Raw genomic sequence first — 20,964 nt, 5'->3', positions numbered from 1 at the left:
GTGAAGTGGAGTGAAATGTATTGTTCACTCCGTCAGCAGGGAGAGAGTGAAATGTTCTTTTCACTATGTCCTTCTGAGAGAAAGAGTACAATGCGCGTTCTACTCTTGCGTCAATGGAGAACAAAACGTAGGGTAAGCTTCTGCTTCAACTGTAGGAGGCTGGCCCTGAACATAATGGTGTATCACTCCCGCACGCTAAGCAAAGAACACACCGTTTTGTTTCTAAAGAAAACAGGCAGCCACAATTCAAAGGAACGCGGAACGAGCACTCTACTTTTTCACTCGGAGTTGCTCCACCGCGCACGCGCACGCGCTCAACATCGCAGAACAGCACAGCACCGGAGAAAGTTGATCCGTCCAGCGAGCAGCAACGGAGGCCATCCAAGGGAGATCCTGTGTCAGCCATCTCGCGTCGCCGCGAAAACACGACACTCGTTCGTCATTCGTTGGATATAACAACAAATCATCTACGGTAAGTGAATTCTAACTTAGGTGCACATACTGCGTATATGACATGGTACCGCCAGGAAGTCGTCGCGGCGCTTAGCCGACGCGATTGGCAACGGACAAAGTAAGCGCGCTATGTCTCGATGTCAATCGAAAAAGCCTGTCGTCGCGACAACAACGTGTGATTTTATCCCTTGCCGCTATCCGTAAGAGCTTGGAAAATTGCAAACGCTGCCAGAACCATCGTATGTGTAGTAAGACGTGAGGCGAGAGGACGCTTAAAATGGTTTGTTCACCAGCCCATGATTCTGAGCATGTGCGGAGCGTGCTTAGCGTGTGTTTTGTGTGTTTGAATTTATTCACTTTGGCAGTCTACTTTGTTCTTAACGCTCTTAAAATAAGGAGTCACATAACAGAAGGCGTCATTTTGGTGGCGGCATGCTTTCGTTATAAATAAGCCGCGCGCTTGACGGTGTCTCGCCCATGGGTAATCTGCAACCACTGAAGTTACGTGCAGCACCAGTGCTAGTTAGAAACTTTACCGCATGCATTGAGCTGCATGCTGCAAGAGGTCCGTTGGGCACGTTATCTTGAACTTACTGAAAACGCATGAGCAACTCATGTTTTATGCTGAATAAAGTATAAACCCCATATAAGCGATCTTGCGCGCGACAGCTACACGCGATGCGATGGAGGTGGCTGTCGCATTCGCTCGTCGACTACAAGTCGTACTCCGTGCGAGCGACGATATTGAGCGACGCCTCCCCGGCGTTGCCGGTATGAGGGTTGCAAATACGCGTCAAAACTAGGGTGACGCGTGCTTTAGTAATTTAAATTGATGTATTTTAGTGTAAAAAGAAGCAAAAAATATTTCGGAAGCTCTTGCAGTAGGTTCTTATCCTTGAACGTATAAAAATCCAATCGTTTGCTTGTTCCGCTTTCAATCGGCAGTATTTGAGCGATCCAGTTCCGGCTTTGCGCTATTGGCTAGTCGCGCGTAGCACTTCCGGGCGACGAGCGACGAATTCTAGATTTCCAGAACCGAGCGATATGTTCAAGCGACGGCCCGTTTTGTCGTTCGTCGCCGTCGCGCACTAAATCTCTTTAGTGGGGTTTAGCCTTAAGACTGAACTGTTTTTGTTCATGTATTGAAATGTGATTATATGTCTGATTTTATGTCTCCTATTGCGGCTTTCGAGCACGGTGCGAATCTGAAAGTGTGCTTATGTCTACGAACTCGTTGAATTGTCAAGCAGCGAGTTATGCATCGGCATCGAATATAACGGCTGCTGTGTTGAATTACAATTGCAGGGGCGCTTTGCATACGTTTGTTTTGGACATGCCTGTGCATTTGCTAATGTGAGTTAGCATTTCAGAGCTGTGTCAAATGAAAAGCTAAATCACCCTTCCTCTGGGGGTTACAAGCATAATGTGTGCATCTTGCTAAAGCATGGCAGATCAGAATGTGTTTATCGCTTTAATATTTTTAGTGTAGAAATAAAGCATTAAAATAAAACGTTGCTTTAATTCCGTGTTTACCAGTCGTCTGTCGTACACAGAACAAAAAGTTGGTCTAATAAACTAATAACTGCGGTCTAACTGCTACTTTTAGATGCCTTCAAGGGTATAAAATGCTAGATTTGAAACTGCTGCATAGTCGAGTCTGTCAAAAATGAGTTCCATTGCGAACCTCATAAATGAAAATAAGTGCATGCCTTTTAGTAAGCTTAGGTGCAGGCCGCACTGTCTTGTTAGTATTGAAATGTGGGTAAGCTTGCCATAACAAGCCTTGCTGTCCTTCCTTATAGGCACATTCAGTCATATCTATTGAAGTTGAGGACCGTATTTTCATCCCTACTGAGCATCACGTTCGAATTACGGCTTGAGCAGTGGCGAAACCAGAGATGGTGCGGGTGGCACACTGGGCACGTGCTTGGCATGCGTCACAAGTGGTGTTTGCGACACACCAGCCTAATGACAGACTTACGACATCTGACAATTACTAATATTCCATTTATTTATTTATTTATTTATTTAAATCTAAAAATTGAAGCGAGTTTAGCAGTTGACTGTTGCAGTGATTTAGATGTTTCGCATGCATTTCAGTAGGAAGACTAAAAGTTAAGACTTTCTTTTAGTGGCATGACCTTACTTCTTGACTGTCTTAATGTTGTTTTATTTACACCATGTCCTCGTGCTGACTTTTGCACGCGATATTTTTCAGGCACCCGTTTTATATAACGGAAGAAGGCAGCTGCAAGGACACAAGGATGTCAAGAGAGCCAGCCCAGCGCGACTCCACATAGCGCAAAGGAGCGCACCCCGAAGAATCAAAATACATTTCCAGGTAATTTGGACGAGAAAACAAGAATGTGGGTATATTGGGTGTACCATTTCACTCAATAAAACTTTCAAGACACAGTATGTCACACCAAGGTGAAAATCCTCACGTGCTCTAGGCAGACATCTTAACATGGTATATTTATGTAATGTGTCTGATGAGAAGGTCAAAATCAAGTATGCTCTCTGGAGACAAACACATAGGAGCAAGTGTGATTGAAAAGTTAGACATGTGTTTAAAAAAAGCTGATTAGTTTTGTGAGAAGTGACTGATTTTTGTCTTGCCCCTCAACAGATATATCCATGTGATAAAAAATAGTGGTACGATGAAATCGCATATTTGTTTTTTGGACATGATACATACTTGCAATGAGCATGGTGTCTGTGTTCACTATAAAAAGCAACAGCTCATGTGTGGTTAGGTGCTTACATACATTTAACAGCTTCAATAGCTTACAGTTAACAACATGTGAATGCAGCGTTGCAAATACAAACCACTGTCATTCTGTATTTTAAATGCTGACATGAAGCAGACAGATTTTCATGCCTTACCTTTTATCTATTTTTACACCTACTTTTAGGAATATCGCTTCCTTTTAGGTTCCAGAAAGGGAAACCGTTGGCTGAAGATAATCCCATGTTTAAGAAGCCATTATCGTTTACATGCATGCTCATGAAACCAGTTCATTAGAACTGCTCGTGCCTGCCGAAGTGAAATCAAGGAGCAATTAAAGCCTTTAACTGTACACCGTGGTGCACACCTTACGTCTTAGAAGCTGGAGAGTCACTCGAAATTGAAAATTATTTTTAAAATGTAAAATTATGATTTCTCCTGTGAAATCGTGATACGATAGCTTCTGGCAGGTATTTTGTATTTTGATTAGGGTGATTCCTTGTACTAGCCAACCAAGTATGCTAGTGGAGGTAGGGAGGTGTTCAATGAAAAGAACTGAGAGCATCTGAGTAGAACACTTGTTCATCAGTTGGTCGATGTGAACATATAGCGTTAAGCGAAAGCCCCTTAGTTTCATGGCTTCCTTAGACATAATTTTTATAAGGCAAAATAAAATAATATAAAGCATTTTGCACATGGTAAATTTATGGACTTAATATAGAGTGCATAGTGAGGCGATGTATTAATCTTCCAGACACATATGTACTTGTTTGGAGACAAAGATTCTGTGAAGTGCTATAATTTTTCTTACTTTAGCGCATCTTAACCACTTCAGTAGGAAAAAAGCTTTGGTTTCAGGTAGTTGGTTCATTGTGCAAGTATATGTATAGTCGCATGCAAAATCCACGTGCATGGAAGGGCTATGTGAAACAGGATAGTGCCTTTCTCAATTTATGATTTGCTTTATTTGTTTTTTTAATGCACTGCCTTGCCAATACTTTTCGTACGTCGCCTTTGATGCATGACATTCATCACATCTGATTTTTGGTTCACATCCCAAGCCATGCTATACTTTAGTTAGATTGTATTTTCAAGGAGTCACAATATTTGATCATGTAATTATGCAAGCTGCTCCTCAGAAGTATGGCATTCTTGCCATAATGGGAATGAAAAGCTACCATATATGACAAGAAATTCGATGCGCAAGATTTTAATGCCAATGCTCCTTGCAGTTCTGTACTGATTTGCTACACACTAGATAATATTTTCATTGAAACACATTTTCACACATCGACGTCATCGTTACAAAGCCGGAGTCGTCATGCCACCTCGCAACCGTTGGCTGACCTTCGACATATTCTGCGATTCGAAGGCGGCCTTACAATGTCTTCTGTCATCTTTTCGTCGCGGGTCCTGTGAACAACTCGTGTCGGGGATACGAGAAACGCACCATCATATGATCGCGAAAGGACACGACGTCGGGTTTCAGTGGCTGCCTGGCCATTGCGGTATCTCCGACAACGACCTCGCAGACAAACCTGCTAGGAAAGCTTACGAAGGAGCAACCCTTGTTTCTGTACCGTTATCGTGGACTGACGCAGCCGAACACTTAAGCAAGCTAGCGCACCGCATGACATTGGAGAAGTGGCACACACCTGAATTCACTCAAAATCGGCTGCATTCCCTCGATCCTTCTATGCAACTGCGGCTGTTACCAGGGTTTCCGCGTAATGAGGAAACAATGCTGTGCCGCTTACGCTTGGGCGTCGCATTCACCAATGCATATACTTCTTTTATTTGAATGGCTGATAGCGCCGAGTGCAATGCCTGCGGTGTCGAGGGAACTATAAAACGTCTACTGTGCTACTGCCCATCTTTTGAAAATGAAAGACATGACCTCTGCACTGCTCCCAATCAGTTGGATAGAAAGCCGTTCACCTTGAACAAGATCTTGGGACCATGGCCTCTCATATCGCAGCTACAATATGCCACTAAAGCGCTGCTGCGATATTTCAAAGCTTCCGGATTGAGTCAACGTCTGTGATCCGGACTGATTAACCGAATGATATATCCAGTGGACTTTCTCTTCTTTTAATTTTTCCGTCCCCTTTCCCCAGTGTAGGGTAGCCAACCTGGCTCAGTCCTGGTTAAACTCCCTACCTTTCGTTTATCATTTGCTCTCTCTCTCTCTCTCTCTTGTCATAGGGCGCAGGACAGCGGAATTTTGTCCTCACCGCCAGTGGGGATTCGAACTTGCGCCGTGACATGCGGCGGTGTGCAGGTGCCAGCTCGACGAGCTAATCGTTGCGCGCTAGCGCGGGTTTGACGATTGAGTAACTTCTTTCGAAGGGCTTAGCGCGACATGCTGACTCTGAGAGTCGTGCCGCCTGCGCATGTGATCTCAGTGGCCCCAACATCCATCAACGTTAGCTGTGTGGTATCAACAACAACAAAAAACTCATTCTTGAGATGGGGAAGTTGTCGGCTGTAAGAAGGAGATGCTCGCGCATAAAAAATTTTTTTTCGAAGTACGTAGGGATCGCTGAAATACGCGGTCTCGCTCCCACCGCCTTCATTTTCATTTTTATGGTGAATTCACAGATAAACGCCAACTTAACCATGTTTTTTAACGATTTGCATAGATTAACGCCTGTTGTCTCTAAACGTATCGCTAGTGGAATGCACAAGCGCATTTACTCACCGCAGAAAGGCAGTCCGTCGGGAGTCCAGGTTCCATTGCCGGTGCAGACTTTCCGGCCGGGTCCTAGGAGCTCGCATCCGGGGTCGCAGACGTACGTGGCCACTGTACCGGGGGCCATATCGTCACGCGAGAAGGTGACAGTGGCGTGAGCAGGGCATCCTGGATAGCCGCAGGCAACATCTGCTGAAAATAAAAAGTAACGTGTTACAGCCAGATATACTGGCGAATGAATGGAACCACACTTCTCTTTTACTGTGCGGTTTACCAACGGCATACCATAGAAGTAACTTTATGTTAATGCTAAAACATTCGAGAGTTGTTTCGCGCCATTGTGCTACGCCAGGGTCAAGTGAACTACTGACTGCGTCACGAAAAAAAACTGAATGGGTGTCTAGCACGAGCGAGTTCCCATATTGGCGCATTGTATAGCTATTTCACATCTCATCGCGGAGACAGGGGCAGCAATTTGTGCAATTGGTTGGATGCAGCCACGTGAGTCGAGGGCCCACCACCGTTGAAAACTCAGTGTGCGCCAGATTCTTTTCTGAGTCATAGATGGTGACACGGCGATATCTCGTATCTTTAAACATGACGTCGAAATCAGGCTTTTTCTCTCCGAGTGATCCTGTTGGGTGAGGTTAGGTTAGAGCTGATATTACGCTGGAGTTGCAACTAAGCGTTCATTCAATTAAAATTTAGTTGCAAGTCCAGTTCGGACATGTCTTGAAAAAGAAAAAAAATACGAAAAATCCAGCGTACATCCCGTGCCCTCCCTTCTACCTGTGCTCGCTACTTTTGACCTTGATAGAATCAAAGTACCGTCACAAAGTAGAATTTCGTTTGACTAGGCCGCTCTGCTATCACATCAGGAGAAAATGCCCCGTGACTGAAAAACTCGACGAAGTTTTAAACTCGCTGCAGACACTGATAGGGACGTTGTCCCTGCCAAGCACCTGCCGCAACGTACCGTGTCACTATTTGCCGCAACATGCCATCGTTCAAACTTCGTGGCACACTTCGTCCCGGGGCGTCTCCATTTTACGTAGCAGGGGGGCGCGCTCGGTTTCGATATTGCTAGGACAGAGCGTTCAAATTGGACGTGAATATGTTGAATGAGTCGTAATTTCATGGTTCAAAAACAAACAATGTGGGGGTGCACTAAAATGTGACCGCCTCCAAGTTTGCCATTTAGACAACCACCCTCAAGGTTCTAATAAAATAAACTCTAATTGAATGAATGAATTTATTTGCATAAATATACAAGTTTATGGAGGATATAAGGAAAAAAGTTACAAAAGAGCAACTTGGCTAGTTCTTAGTCCTTCTCGTGACAGCAGCAGCAGACAGCAAACACATGGCAAAAAAGGGAGGGTAAGAGAGAAAGAACAAAAGAAAAATAACCGTTCTCATACAAGTGTACATACAGCAGATAGCAATAGAAAAAATACATAACTCAATAAAAAAGAAGCCTACTTATACAGAGATCAAAGGCTAATAGGCACCACAGTAATTTATTAACTTGTTTTTACTGCAAGAAAAGAATTGATTATTTAATCTTCTTAAAGCCACGCTAACAGCGGCAGAGTACGTCCGCGTCGCCTCGGAATGCCTCTACAAAAACTCCGCGTTCGCTACGCTCAGAGCGTTATGAAAAATCTGTAGTCGTAAAAAAAAAAAAAAAAGTCGCAGGCCTGCGTGGCACATGTAGCACAGTCACAGCGACTACGTAGGAGCTCCATCTTGGGCACCACGCACTACAGGTGTTCGCGTCGAAGTATCTTCGCGTCGTTTTCACGAGAACGATCTGAACTGTCCGGCCGGCGCCGACGGCGAGCTGCGGCTTGTGCTGCTCTCTGCACAGCGGTCTGCTGAGCCCGACGCTGCCTGGTTGCAGAGGTGAGCTGTTGTAGAGATCTAAGCTGGTTTGGCTGCCTATCGGCAAATAAAATTCCGGCAAACCAGGCAAACAACGCCGCTAAATGATTCATTGAACGATACAGTCCAAAAGAACTTCAGTTTGTCCTAGTTGGTGTCTACTGCATATCATATTTACCGCAAATAAAGACGGGGACAGCGGATGAGAACGTGTCGTTTTCGTGTTCTCTTCCGCTGTCCCCGCCTTTATTTGCGGTCGATATGGTAGGCGAAAATGTCCAAGAAAACGTAATCCAGTCCAAACGATACAGTCCAAGCAAACTGCTAACAATGCCGCGATAAGACAGCATTTCTTTTTTTCTATTGTTATAGTACACACGCGTGCCACTGCATATGCTGATTGTAACTCGTTTCAGAGCTACCAGAAAGGTGCTGTCGCGCGTCCACTATTGTATAATGCGACTCCGTGCAGCTTTCTTGTAAGTCTGTATACATACGGCCTTCGAGATCTGGGCCACCCTATCTCGGAAGCCATAGTATGCACTTTGTAGCCGTCGCTATCGATGCTCGTGGTATACGATGAGAACACCAATGTCAATCTCCTGCAGCTACTGCCCTCGTCTTCGCTGAGCGCCTCAAGTTCGGCCGTAAAGCGTCAGTGGGCGTTCTGAACGATGCCGACAACTACCATGGTGCACGTTTGCTCGGAACCATGTGTGGAGTAGTTACAAACTCCTTCCGTTTTCGAGATACAGATACAGACTACGTATCGTCTGCACGGTCGCCGGCTGAACCAACGAGCGCTGAAACGCAGAGTACCAACAGCAACGTCCTAACATGTAGCCTATAGCGGGCGGTGGAAACAGTTTTCGGCAGCACAGGCTCCGATTTACCGTCATGCAATTTCAACGCTCCAATTGAGGTACTACGTGTGTCCAGCTTCTGGCCGGACTGGGAAGGGGCGTACTAGAACCTATGAGCGCATGCGCTTCGCCAATGCGCTTCGCCAATGCGCATGGGTTTGGCCAAAGCTTGGCTGCACACCTAGAGCTAAAGCGAACGCTGATACAGGCGCACGTCTGTTATCATCCAGAAATACCATTTTCGTGGTCTCCCCATCAGATGGTATCCGCGTAGACGTTCAGCTGCACACACAAACTACCGTACCACCTCCTGGCCGCTGGTTCCCCGTAGAAGCAAAGCAAACGTATTCGACGCTTACAGGCCACCTGACTCCCTTCACCGTCGGCGATAGAGCATGTGCTACGGTGGGAGTGCCTCTTGTTCATATTGGCAATGAATCTAAACAAGAATGCTCATTTCGAGCGCCGCTCCTAGGCGCCCGATACAGCGGCGAGCGTCGGCGTCCCTCATAACTGAGCCGATGAGCACAGCGAAGTATTAAAGAGCCAACGCGAAGCGCAGCGGGTGGTGAAAGACGGCGAGGGTGAAGAGAGCGCGTGGAGGAAAGCGGTGGAGGATGGTGCAGCGGAACCACCAGTGGGAAAGCGAAGGCAGAGGGTATGGCGAAAGCGTGAGAAGAAAAGCATAGTGCCTCGCAAGACGGGCTTAGCGGCGACGATGGCTACTAGAGGACGCCAGTGTAGCCCGCGTCGTCTGTTCACCGATAGAGCCACCGATACCACATATGGAAACAAAGCGCTGCATGAGCGGATGTCTGCGAGACAGCCGTGGTGCACTTCGCTCCGTTTGCAACGTGCCGCACGAGGCAGATTTTCCGCGCCAGCCAATATATCGCGAGAAGAAAATACGTATAAAGTTGCGCTCAAATTTCGCTTTAGGGATTATCGTAATCGGCGGTGAAATTTTTTTTTTTTTGCCATCTTTTCGCTCACTTCAGTACGGCATGCTTTTTGGTTCACTACAACGCACCCCAAGAAGATCGATTGCCTGCACGGCGTGACAAGCCTATGGCAGCTTGCTTCTTCACAACAGCCTAACAACTCGCATCCAAGCACCTCTTGGAAAGGCCTCAGTTTTCAATGCTCCTTCTGCCGTGACCAAACTCGACATTACACAGTTATCACGCAATCATTCCTGGTGTTTAAAGGCTGAGGTCCGCTAGCGAGATGCAGCAGCTACCCGAATCCTGCGTATATTACGAGCCCCGCAATGACCTAACGCGTCTGAAGTCTAGCAAGCCGCTATGTATGAGCATCATCGATCTCTGCCGAATTAGAAATGAACCCCGCTTGAGGCTTGAGCACCAGTGCTCAGAATTTTCTCAAATATAGAAGGTCCAGTGCCGCGGCTCTCGAGCGTGGTGCTGGTATGTCCTTTAGCTTGGTCTGGTTGCCTGCACTGCGCTGAACACTGCACGGATCTTGAGAGAAAGGCTACAGACGTGGCTCGCAAAGCGGCGAAGGGGGACGCGCCGGTTCTCCGCGAACCGCTATTGTCTGCGGCTAATTCAATGATCCGGCCTTGTGCGCGCGGCCGCGCACTGCCTTAGACCGGTTCGGCGACTGACCACCCACTACTTAGCTCAATGGATCAGCGAGTACAAAGGAGGCCCTCCCCTCTTATTTCGCTTGTTCGTAAGCTGCGATCGCGCGTGTTCGCGTTGTGGTGAACAAAGACGTCGTCCGGGGTCCTCGGGACGTAACGAGGTATTACAGGGAACGCACGTGCTGAAAAACACTGCCATCGGTTTCTCGGGAAGCACGTGCCGACGATCATCGTCTGCTTGACTTGCCTGCGTCCGTCTCCTATCGGAGGCCTCGTCTGAGTTGTTCCTCTCTCTGTCCCCGATTCTTTGAGGCTATGTTACTCGGCGCTCTGCTCACCAGCAAATGCGACGTCGCCGACATTTGAGGTTCAATTTACCGTTCGCGAAAACGTTCTGCGCATGCGCGAGAAATATATTTTCCGACCAACGTACTACCGACCACCGACTAGTTCAACGCAGTATTGCTTCCATCCAGCACCTTTGCTATTTATACCACCGCCACCAAATGCGTCTACTCCGAGAAGGTTCGGCGGTAGTAAAGGCTTTTGAATGGCAGTAATTGACAAAATGATTAGGTGCGGTGGAACTATGACAATATATATCCGGAGGAATTCTTCGGAAAGCGTCTGTTCTGGCGCTTGTTCCTGGGGGATCAGATTTAGAAGGAAACTGCAGTTCGCGAACAAGAATCTAAGGTTGGGAAACTGCCTTGGCAGAGACCAGCCGACTTCCACATTTTTGCAAATGGTCATTTCAACTGGTTCTGTTCATTTAAGCGAATGCCGTTCCATCGAAAGACCTGACATAAAATCAATTTCATGGAATCTATACTATGTTCATCTTTGGCATTAGAAACAAAATTACATGATATTCGAGAAAAGTGGTCATTTGCACTTCGTTATTAGAAATATACGCAGAGTGTAATTAACGGCAGCTATAACATCGCACATGTAGTGTTCTGGCAAACTTTGATGACGGGCATTCATTGAATTCAACAGCTTACGATGTATGTCCCGGTTGTGGTGTTTTCTCTTAAATGCCTATGTCCCGTTCACCTAATGAGGACTGCGAGGTCCGAAGTAGTCCTCACTATGAAGAAGCAGCATAAATCGACTTGAACAAAGAGCTGTTTATTCGAAGAACCTAATTATAGTAGACCGTGCGAACAGTAAATGGGAGTCTACGCTAACAAACTTATTCAGGCTCCTTCCAACGGTCACAGTCAGCTGACTGATCAACCTTGGCCCCTTGAGGGCGCATGCCTCACGCTCACGTGCTTGCTGCGATGGCCCGTAGCAATATCCCCCCTTATCGTTCATGACGTCGACGTATGAAGAAGACACACGGCCCCGCTTGCGTCAACATGCGCACATCATATGACCAGTCAGTCGATCGAGCATCGTCATCTAGAGACGGCGGCCGATGCAAGGTCGGTGTCGGAGATCGGTGGCTTGTCGGCTATGCCAACAAGCTTAATTTTAGGCCAGCATTTGCACTCCGGTCCGCTCAGACGATCGCATCCTAACAGGCTGCGCACCGATGAGCGGCGCTGGCACTCGCCACTCATGCCGGCAGCGGAAAGCGAAACGCAACGTTTCGTTTGCCGCCGACACGCACCGAGGGGGAACGTGACGGTGCGCTCAAACAGGGTTACGTGCCGTACTTACAAGAGAGAACTCTGGTCTACGAGGCGTCGCGACAGACTTTAAGAACCCCCCCCCCCTCCCCCGCTCCATAGTGTACGCGGTTTGTTCGTGCTCATATCTCCTTCTCTCTATCTCTATCTCCCCCTTCCACTCTCTTTCTCTTTTTATACACCTGAACCCTTCCCCCCACGCAGGTTAGCCAACTGGGTTCTACCTCTGGTTACCTTCCCTGCCTTTCTATGCATAATTTCTCTCTCTCCCTCTCTCTCTCTGGTGTAAGTGCCTGCGGCTGCTGCAAAATTAATATGGCAGTTCGGTTAGCAAGGGAGCGATGTCCGGGTACTTGGATTTGCACATACGCCTTCATTCTGGTTTAAAGCGGCTTTATCTCTAACTCTTAATCACTGTCCAAGGCAAGTTTCATTGCCGAAAGCGTCGGCTCCGGATTGAAACGCCCCTGCAGTGGTTCGCTCAAATTGTACTTGTAACTCGGGGACGATGCATACTGGCACTCCTTCGCTGCGTCTCGTGCTGCGCGCAGCTCCCGACTTTCACACTGCAATGACAGTCTCTGTAGGACCTACGGATAGTTCTCACTGACGTCATCGTGAGCGCCATCTTGGGGGTACTGGCACGCCCAACACGCCGCGTAAACAAGAGAAGCAACAACGACACGACAGCGCAACAGGCGCATTTTGCATTTAGTTACAATTTCTTAACGGTGATAATATAGTGAAAAAGCAGTCACTGTAACAATTCAAAACAATGTACGGAGAGCTGATACGGTGCGCGGACGCCATCATGGATGCCTTGTTTGGGTACTAGCACGGAGAAACGTTGCATTGGTGACGTCACATGAAACCCATATTTAGACGCGAAAGCGAAACGCTGTCTTCAACTTCAGTTACCGCATGGGATTCTAGCATAACCGTTCCAGGTAGGTAAACCACGTTCGAAAAGATGGCACATGGCCGCAGCACTTTCGATGAAACGGCCTTCGTTGAAATGTAGCGGCACCCTATTGAAGACCAAGGAATACGCCACACAACCTTTCTTCTGAATAGAATACGAGTAGCGTTTTCTTCAATTGTTACTTGACGCACAACAATAAGAAAAGGGTGGTATGGGCCTTGGAAAACAATGTTAAATCCAAAAAAGACTTCTGCTGCCGCAGAGATAAAAACCGCGGATACTGGCCTTCTTTCTCAACCAGATTTTCTAGTTAGAAGGTTCGGCTGCTACACGCAAGGAGGCGCGCACAATCTTGTGAATAGTGAATTAATGTGAGCACACGTCTGTGCCATTCTCCTACGTGCTCTAACAATGGAGTAATTACAAAACTTTTCGCTGTAGATAACAATATAATTTATTAAATGCTGGAGTTTTACGTGCCGGAACTACGATCTCATTTCGAGGCACGCCTTAGTGGAGTACATCCGATTAATTTTTTTGACCACCTGGGGATCTTTAACATGGCCCACTGCACGGGACACAGGCGACGTTGCATTTCGCCCGCATCCAAATGCTGACGCCGCGGCCGGGATTGGATCGCGCGGCCTTGTGCTTGGTAGCGCAAGACCATAGCCGCTAAGCCACCGCGGCAGGTACCGCAGATCATAATATGCAACCAAAATTTGCGATGTCGCCTTGTGAGGGTTTCTTTAAGGTATGCGTTAATTTTGTTTATATCTCTTGGCCAATTCGACGCGCTGACGCTGACAAATTGTCACATTGTACGGCTGTACCTATATATATATATATATATATATATATATATATATATATATATATATATATGAGGTTTTCAAACCTTTTCTCCCAGGGGTATCTTATAGTTTGCTTTACCAAAGAAAGCGGAGTGTAAAAAGGCAGCAGAAGCTTCCAATTTTACAAATATTTACCAAAACCATTATAAACAGGGTTGGAAAGGTGGGCGAACACCGATATTGAATGGCCCTGAAAACAGATGATCAAGTCAACACCAGTGCTAATAACTTTGACTAAAGGTATACGTTGCGGCGGACGCCCTGTTCAGAGGCCTGCAGCCTCTCTGTATCTTTATGGTTGCGTAGTTGGCTCCTTCACAGGTATGAAGCCAAAAGTCTACGCACCAAGATGATGTATGCAAACGGTAGCAGTTAAACTACCGTACTCTCGGCCCTCTAAGAGAACAATCAAAAGAACAATTATTTGAGCTACATTTGAATCATTTCATCAAAGCACAAATTCTCAGAAAGTGTTCGTGATGTGGATACAACACAATAAAAACCCGCTAGTACCGTGTAGCACACTTGTAACACGGCACGCTAGGAAAGACACAAAACCGAAAGTGTGGGGGCGGTGCGATCTAGAACTGCGTGTATCGACTCACCGTGGCGCTATGTATTCCCGGGGTGCCTACCCAGGCGTACAGTTGTGTTCTTAAAGGTAAGAAATAGGGGCCCGGCAAGTACAGCCGCACTATATTGTGCTCTAAAAAAAAGCTAGACAAGTTTCGAGAAATTTTACTGAGCCAAGAAGGCCCAAATACAAAAAAAAAAAAAATTGAAAGTTATGATGCTCCACTGACGTACCAATGCTGTAGTTTCGGCAAGAATTTCGAAAAATCAAACTTGGCCTTTCGCTACATTTATAATAGTCAACTTATTGCCGCGAAATTAACGAAAATATAGTTTTCAATGATGCTTCATCGGTTTCGAGTGATTTAGTATTTGATTCTGTGGCCCTATCAATTCTTATAGCACATGTGAATTAGACGTGTTCCCCTTCGCTTGTGGCTTCGCTGGTCCGGATGAAACCTCGCCCGCGTAAGCATGCAGTCTCCCGAACGACCACTGCGGACTCCCGCATGCTACACGGATACGCTCGCGTTTCTTTTATTACACCGTGACAGGTCCCCTTTGTGGTGGATATTTACGGCGGCAAACCGCGTTTGCATCGCCGCTTCCCCGTATACAACGACCGGCGTAGCGCGTATCCAACGTGACATCACTGACTCTATAACACACCGCCGCCGCCGCCGCCTCGGTGTTAGTAGACCGCGCGTAACGTTCGAACCGACCGCGGCGTAATGGTGTCTCGGCGCCTCCCACCACCCTGTCCCCCCTCCTTCCACGCCCTGCGGACTCAATGGTCCCTGTACCGTGAACAGACATCGCGAGCCCGTTGTTGCTGCTCGATGACACCGTTTCAAGTACCCGACGCGTTCGTCGCGCCATTGTTTGCTCTCGGCGCGGAGTCGTGCAAACCCAAATGTTCTCACACACCCCGCGGGATGCACGTCGCCGGAGGCGATGTCATCGTTTGCCTGCACGTAGCAAGTGTAACGAGTGCGTTGCATGAACGTTCGCGGGGAGGGGGATGAGTGAAGGGGGCGAGAGAGAGGAGCCGGCGTGTCTCGGTATCAGGGTCAATGGCGCGCGCGCTCACTCGACGACGAAACCACGTGCTCGCGCGAACGACTTGACGTTGAGGGCGTGACGCAGTTTGTGGGTGCTGTTTCCGATCGGGAGACGCTCTGTGGTTCCGCGGCGCGAGTTTATTTCGGTTCCGCTGCTGTCGTCTTCGTGCACACTATGAGGTTAGCTGCCGCACTTGTCTTTGGTAAAAAAAGAAGGGTACTGAGCACCGCCATAAGCAAGCAGACATTCGCGGTGTGCAGTGACCCCTTTCCACGCCGGGGTCTTGGAATGCGTCGCTCCGTTGCCCGGAAGGAATGCGTGCGGCATGCATTGATTTGTATCGCATGCGGCGACGTTGTGTAAGGCACGAGGAAAACTGCTGTGTGGATCCTGTGGGAACCGTAAGCCGGACGCGGTCGAATCCGTATCGTTACGTTCATCGGCGCCCTATCGCAGTGCTTGTTAGGCTAAGTGAAGCGTACGATCGCGTGCATCGTTAAAATATGCACGCGTACATTTAAGGAAAGATGCCTAGTTTCTGGATAGGCACACTCAAAGCACGAAACAATGCAGTAGATTTACGGACTATCATGACTAATTAATACGCTATGCACAATAAAAGTACTGCAAAAGGAATCGTGCGTGTGTGTGTATGTGAACCTGGAATCGACCCTTTTTGATTCAACTCAAGTACCAGCTGAATGTAGAAAGTTCGAAGAGTACCGAGACGACTGCGGCTTGGGGCAACATGCACAAAGCATTTTCTATATCGCATAAAACAGGCTTCATCCACGCTTTCTCCTCTGGCAACGACAATGAGGATGTTCGCCATCAACTCCTCGAATGGCCCAGACAAGCGATGCATGGACGGCACCTAGAGAACGGGAGCTACACTCCATTGATCCGCGCTGACCGTTCTCACTCGCAAAATTGCTGCCCCGTCGGCCGGCTGAAATAACACAGCCAAAAGCATTCGACGCACTGTGCTCAAACCAAGCAAATCACTCTTAGACGTGGCGCCTTATCGTCCCATTCCTCTGACCAGTTGTCTAGGAAAGGTGATGGAGAGCATGTTGATGACACGTCCAGAGTGGTATCTCGAACATTACGAGATATAGCCTGACGCTATGGCAGGCTTCCGACGCGGACGTTCTTCTAGGACAATGTCATAGACCTTGTCTCGTCCGTTCAGTACGAGAACAAAAAAAAAAAAAAAAAAACCTCTGGAGGCTTTCACCGGCGATGTTCCTGAACGTTAAGGGCGCTTATGACAACGTAACCCATCGAACCACCCTGAACGCCCAAGGCGTTCAGGGTGGCTCGGTTCAGTATGTCGGCCAAGGTGGCCTTGTACTTGAAAGACAGAGGTCATTTTTTTGGGCAAACAGGGAATGGTGTGTCATCAGAACACAACACATACCGTAGCGTACCACAAGGTGGAGTCTTGAGCCCCACTCGATTTAACCTCGTGTTCATCGACCTGGTTCATTCTCTTCCGCAATCCGCCTTTTTTTTTTTCCTTGATGTCTTCGTTGCTCAATGTTTTCTCCACATAAAAGTGCTAGCGTGAATGATTGGAGAGGGTGCCTCAGTAGTTAGCGCATGTGCATCATCAACCTATTCGCGCTTTTTTGTTAGCTGGTTCAGACGTGCTATTTGAAAATCTTTTGGCTTCCCCTTCAAAAGGTGCCCTGGACGTCAAATTTGGTTAAAGAAACGCAAATAAAATATAGCTCGGGCGAAATAGGCACTGTCTGTATGGGCAGAGTAACACGAAGGGCTTGTTGGCTGAACATAGCTCTGTAGCCTTCTGCTCTGTCTATATGGCCTCCGAGATTGAGCGACGCGTGCATGGCGTCCGATCTCTGTGCTCATGCACTGTCACGCTTAAATCTTAATGAGCATAGGGAGATGACTTCAAGAATAACATCGAACGAGCTTGGCGGGAAATCAAAGATATCGATGAGATCTTGTAACTTAAAAGCTTACATTACTATTTTTAGCATGAACATGAGCGTATAATCGACTAGAACTGAAGTATGTCCTTGGGCTTCCTTGCCTCGTTTCCTTTCATTTTTTTCTTGCGCCTATCTGCCGCCTTATTATATATCCGGTTGCTACCTGCACGCGGGAGCATAGAGGTCACGTGCCTGTATCTGCGGCTGCTTGGTCGAGCGCACTTATTAGTAGTCTACAAAGGAACCTACAACTTGTGTGCGTAACCAGACGCTCCGGGTATCCAGACAAATTTTTTTCTTTTTTTTTTGTCAGGAAAACTTTGTGCATCGTTTAAAAAGTTGCCTATTACGTAGCCCTGAGACAAGGCGGCGGGGACGAGAGGGGTAATGTGCCCAATGTTTTCGGTTTAAACCGGCTTGAACTTCGAACTTGAAAGTCGCCGCATGCTTTACCGGGTTCAGCGATCATTTCCTTTACAAAAACAAACGTTAATGTGCGTAACAACTAAAACATTTGTGGGGTAACATTGCGCCTCGCGTAAACACCAAGTACCCTCTGAAAAAACAAAAAGGTGTTATCATTATGACGTTTCATTTATTAACGATTGTACACAATAACCGTATCTCTGGCGCATCGCTGAATAAAAGGGTCGGCCATTTGACTTCTCAAAATAGGTCGAAGAAAGGTCATTATATCGTTGTCATCTTATTACGGGCACAACTAATAATGGGCACTGTTTTCGGTTGTAGACAGTTGAAGCTAGCATTTACGATAACATTGTTGCCTTCGTATAGGCATTAAAAATGTGGGTTACAAGGTTTCAGTTACGGGCAGCTTGTTGTTACGAAATTGCACTGCGTTAGGAAACTGTGTCTCCTTTAACGACACTCGCGCACGCAGAAATGAAGAATTTGATTCACGTGCACTGAAACACGACTCTAAATTACTTGTGCGCGCATCAAGAGTAAGCAAAGTGAGCCAACGAAATGGTGCATTAGACTAATGAGGACGTTGAAAATTTGGAGTCGTGTTGCAATGCATGGCATAATGTTTTTTCGCTTACCTATATAACCAGTGTAAAAGTGTCAGCGGGAGAAAGTACCAGGGCCACCCTTTGCAACAGTGACAGTGCCCTGACATTTTTTGCTGCGTAGCGACTCGGGTGCGACGCGAGTGTGTTGACACGTGCTGTGCGATAGCTCAAACCAGCGTCAACCGTTGCCTCCCTTGCGTTGCATAAGAAACGTCAGACCATCCTTGAATGAATGTTGTAGCGTGTGTGGATTGTGCGAATTTTTCTGAAATTCTTTTTTTTTTTCTTTCGCCTTCTATTCCCTTTACCCTTTTCCCCAGGACAGGGCAGCCAGGCGGTGCTTGCACTGGCTAGCCTTTCTGTCTTTCCTCCCTTTTCTCTCTCTTTCTCTCTCTCTCTCGCTTAGGCGAGTGTTTTGAGTTTCAGTGACAAAACGAAGTCAAAAGAAAAGGAACAGTAAATTAGTTCAGACTGACGAAATATTATTAGGAAACTCTGTTTTCCTAATTTCGCACTTAGAGGCTTGATTACTAAATCCTGATGAAGGCCAAATTTTCCTTTGATATTTGTTTGATTTTTCGTTTGATATTCAAAGTTCCGTGTTGAAAGTTGAATACCCAGTGTACGATACTAAGAGCTTGATAATTAAAGCCCTACATAGGAAGAGCGATATTAAAAGTTCAATTGCAAAAAGTTTTATTTTTGTAATTCTATATTGAAAGTACGATACTGAAAATTTGATATCGAAAGTTCTATAATCAACGTTTGATACTCCAAGCTCGATAGGCACATTTCAGCATGCGTTGGCGAACCTTGCTTGCACAGAATTACCTGCACTACGGCTGTCAAGCACTTTAAATAATTCTTGCACGAGACAGTAACGAAATCACTATGGAGTGGCTGATTTCTAGGCTGATCACCAAAAAAAGATGGCGTATCAAGCCGGACGACAAAGCAATTAAAGTTCCAAATAATCGGTTAGTGCGTTAATCATGATTGAACATTTTAATCGCGATTCATTGGAGGTGGTTAAGAACAAAATGAGGTAAACGTCGGCGCCTTGATCGCTCAACAACACCGACAAAGACCGGCTGGGCTTCAGTGCTCTGACTTAGATGGTGCCTGAGGGCCCCTAATCGCAGAACCCACGCATCCATGGCATCTGCGATTCAAGCCACATGTGATAGTACCAACGCCTTTAATTCAAAATGAAAAAAAAATATTAAATACTAATATACTGAGCCCGGGAAAGAAAAATCTGTTGCCATGTGAACGTTTCTACGCTGCGGCTACAGTGACCGTTAATAAGCGAATCAACTCTTTACCTAGAGACCGTAAACAATATCCTTTGTCTGCGCTACCGAACCTTCGATTTCACCAAGTAATCTCGATATACGACCACTCCCACAGCGTAACTTACAAATAACTGTTCAAAAACAGCGTGGTGTGCCATTGCGGAAAAATTTCGTACGTAATCACCAGTTTTATTGCTTCTTTCTGGGGGGAGGGGGCCGAGTGGGGGGGGGGGGGTCACGTACTAAATTATCGAATCCGATTAATTGATGAATTGTTCGTCCCTTTCGTCGCGGCACTTCCGATACTTGCAATTTAGCAGTTGCAAATCCACTCACGCGATCTATGGGAGCGCAAACGGAAACACGCGAAAACGAATATAAGTGCAAATAAATTATTTGATCAAAGAGTATGGGCTAATGAGGTTTAATTTTTTTAGCCACTGCCTAGCGCTAGAGGCACATCGCGACGCAGGATAGAGGAAAAGTGAGGCGGCTGCCAGCATGTCCTTTGTCCACACTCTGGCGAAGCGCGTTCGCCAGCAACAAGTTCCGACTTGTTTCAGATAAAAGAGGATGAGCCACGCCTAAACTCTGTCGCATAGTGGCATTGTGATGCTCAAAAGAAAGAAAAAAATAAAACACGCGACACTGCCGTCGCGTTTATGCAAAACACTTCTGTAGATAAAGGCGAAACCGCATGCGCGCGATTTTCGAGCGATGGCGAAGCGCGACGACAGGTTTTGCCGTCGATTTTCGCGTCACCAGTTGTTGCCAGGCGAGAAAATTTCGCTTCTCTCCCGGAAGTCCGCGCGGCGACTTCCGCCTCGGACAGCCTGATTGCGCAACAACATGGAGGCAACCTTGGCCGTCCACTTCGATCCTAGTTCGCTCTTGCAATTTGCTCCGTGCCGTGACAGCAAAAGACAAATACTAGTAAAATCTGCCGCCGCTTTGTCTCATCTCAAGCTCAGAACGAAGTAACGGCGTTGTGTGGCCATTACTATTGAGATCAGTTCGTTTTGTAGCCGTTAGGCCTGAGAAGCCACCCAGAGCCTCGAACATGTTCTCGATTTTTGCTCACCAGATAGCACCAAGGCATTTCACGGTGGCGGCATGGATTTCTACTGGCGATGACAGCATACTGTATCTGTATTTGTTGCACCGTGGTTAGAACATCGGTCGTGTGGTACGTTTGCGATTTCTCTACGGGCGCATGATTGTATCTATTCGGACAACAATGAAAATTTGTGAGTACTTTATTTAGCGGTGTCCTGTCGATGTGGTTGCCTCACGCCGTGTCGCGACAGCGCGACGGAGTCTTCCATATCGCGTCGCTTGAATATCGCCTGTATTTGGTTGCCGCTTAAGAATGTGAGCAGTGGCAAGTTGAGTATACGATACAG

General features: G+C 47.0%; 1 protein-coding gene and 1 long non-coding RNA gene across 5 annotated transcripts in view; one reads left to right on the top strand and one right to left on the bottom strand.

The window, feature by feature from the left end:
• LOC129384027 (uncharacterized) overlaps positions 1-20,964 on the top strand; it is a 116,012-nt gene that overhangs the window by 57,431 nt on the left and 37,617 nt on the right. The gene's annotated exons all lie outside the window — the stretch shown is intronic.
• Positions 1-20,964, bottom strand: part of LOC126528528 (uncharacterized) — a 99,684-nt gene that overhangs the window by 70,765 nt on the left and 7,955 nt on the right. For 3 of the 4 annotated variants that reach the window (XM_055069080.1, XM_055069079.1, XM_055069081.1), the window contains exon 2: positions 5,883-6,065. In XM_055069080.1, the coding sequence (XP_054925055.1) occupies positions 5,883-6,065 (183 nt within the window). The remainder of the gene's footprint in view (positions 1-5,882; positions 6,066-20,964) is intronic. The other variant, XM_050176397.2, reaches the window with a different exon arrangement.

This window comes from Dermacentor andersoni, chromosome 9, assembly GCF_023375885.2.
Source record: "Dermacentor andersoni chromosome 9, qqDerAnde1_hic_scaffold, whole genome shotgun sequence".
NCBI classification, from domain to species: domain Eukaryota; kingdom Metazoa; phylum Arthropoda; class Arachnida; order Ixodida; family Ixodidae; genus Dermacentor; species Dermacentor andersoni.
The sequence above is the reverse complement of the archived record's forward strand: the minus strand, read 5'-3'. Positions and strand labels throughout refer to the sequence as shown.